This window comes from Gavialis gangeticus, unplaced genomic scaffold (genome assembly GCF_001723915.1).
Source record: "Gavialis gangeticus isolate Ggan-Ray unplaced genomic scaffold, GavGan_comp1, whole genome shotgun sequence".
NCBI classification, from domain to species: domain Eukaryota; kingdom Metazoa; phylum Chordata; order Crocodylia; family Gavialidae; genus Gavialis; species Gavialis gangeticus.
Genome location: NW_017728993.1, coordinates 18,334,376 through 18,336,337, shown reverse-complemented (window position 1 = coordinate 18,336,337; position 1,962 = coordinate 18,334,376). Strand labels below are relative to the sequence as shown.

At 32.9% G+C, this 1,962-nt stretch overlaps 1 protein-coding gene across 1 annotated transcript in view; it reads left to right on the top strand.

The window, feature by feature from the left end:
* LOC109286669 overlaps window positions 1-1,945 on the top strand; it is a 48,261-nt gene extending 46,316 nt beyond the window's left edge. Inside the window, exon 6 of the mRNA XM_019501326.1 lies at window positions 874-1,945. Within this exon, the coding sequence (XP_019356871.1) occupies window positions 874-1,229 (356 nt within the window). The 3' untranslated portion in view covers window positions 1,230-1,945. The remainder of the gene's footprint in view (window positions 1-873) is intronic.
* Window positions 1,946-1,962: the final 17 nt, after the last annotated feature.

Below are 1,962 nucleotides of genomic sequence, written 5' to 3'. Positions count from 1 at the left end.
ACTCTTTAAAACACTCTTCAGACTGGTCTTATTTCTGTGAAGAAGGCCACCATTGCCAAAGAGGCGAAACAAAATGGCGTTCAGAATTGGAGGATGGACATTTTATCCCTCTATAAGACTTTATGAAGCAATGAATCAACCTGCGTCATAGTTTATCATACACTCAAAATCTGTTGCACAATGTATAAGTCTTATGAAGAATTCTTAGGCTGCAAAGGTACTCAGGTAGTTTATTTTCAGTGGGAGTTGTGTAATATTTCTTCATCTTCTTCCTGGCACCCAGTACTGCTTTGATTCTCTTATAATGCATTTATGCCTCTCCAAATACATGTTAACTCTCCAGATCCTTATTCTCAGTCCCCCAAAATTATGTTTTTTAAGACATTACATTCTGTAGGTTGTTGCTAAAAACTTGAATGAAGAATCTGTTAATATACTAGACTTATATGTTCTAATACCAAAATATACCTTTGATAAAATACACTAAAATTTATTTTCATTTTTTGTTGGTAATATGCCACATTTCAGTATGATACATGGTAAAGCCAGGATATTAGACTTCATTCCACTCCCACTTATAAAAAAATTGTAACAGAATGCAGACAATTTTATAATCTTGTGAATTATGGAGGAAGTTCTCAAAAGCATCAATGGTATTGAAAGTTCCTGGAAATTATGTTATTTTGAAACTTACCTCCTTAACAACTACTTAATAAATACAACTAGAACATAGCAAGAAGTAAAAGTGAACAGACAGATATGATAATTTTGGAATATTATTACTATACTTCAAAATCTTGCACTGAAAATAATAAATATAATTTAATTAACAAAAAATAATGAATGACAATATAAAATACATTTTTGTTACAGCTCCTGATGTTTGTACTACTGGTGAATTTAGTCCTGTTACAAAAACAGTCATGTGTGACAGCTCAGATTCAGAAAGCAGCCTGAATATGCCAAACAGCAGTTTGACTGCAAGTTCCAGGTCGTCTTCATTTACATCATGGCACAGCAGTACAGAAGCAACTTGTGACTGTTTATCGGACGATTCCTCCTCCCATGTTTCTTTATCAAAAAAAAGTTTAATGGAAAATCAGAATTCTCACTTACCAACCATTAACAAAACAGAAAAAAATACAGCTCCTGCTTTATTTGTCTCAAATAACTTATCCAGTAATGATCAAGATGATGAAAATACTACTAAAAATCATTCTCAGAAGTAGGAAAAGCAAGGATTCCTAAGTCAAGAATTGAAAACAATACAGCCATATTATCTTCCTTTAATGAAACATTGAGGTCTCTACAGTCAAGTAAAGACATAATCCATTTACCCAATTCTAAATCAGCACAAAGATCCATGAGTAATATTTGCCTGTCTCATCCATTAGATTGCAGTAGTCTCACTAAATTTGATGACTGTAATTTCCCAGAACCCATTAATGATTTGAATAAGTTTATGTAAAATAAGAAGATTGACAAGCTTGCTAGAATAATAAAAGTCAATAATAGAAATGTATCTCAATAGAAAATTATTTTTTAAAATATACTTTTAAATTCTGAAGTTTAAAAACAATAAAGTTGACTAACATTATCTTTTTCTGTCATGTTTTAATTCTGGGGGAGGGTAATTATTTCATGAATCTCTGACTGGTTCTGATCAAATAGGCTCCTTCCCTCTTCCTTTTACAGAAAAGCAAGATAAATGAACAATCAAGATTTTCATATCCTCTAACAATCTTCACTATGTTTGTGGTCTGCTTTCTACCTGAAAGAAGTTCAGAAGCAAGGTGACCTGTGACTGAGCAGCCAGCATCTTGGACCCCTTTTAATGGATTCTGAGCCAGAAAAAACTTGGGCAAGGATTCCTCTATTTCTTGCAGCATCTGCAACTGCTCTTTATTGGCCTTTGAAGATAGCACAGCCATATTTACCCAAATCCAAAATGAGTGAATTTAA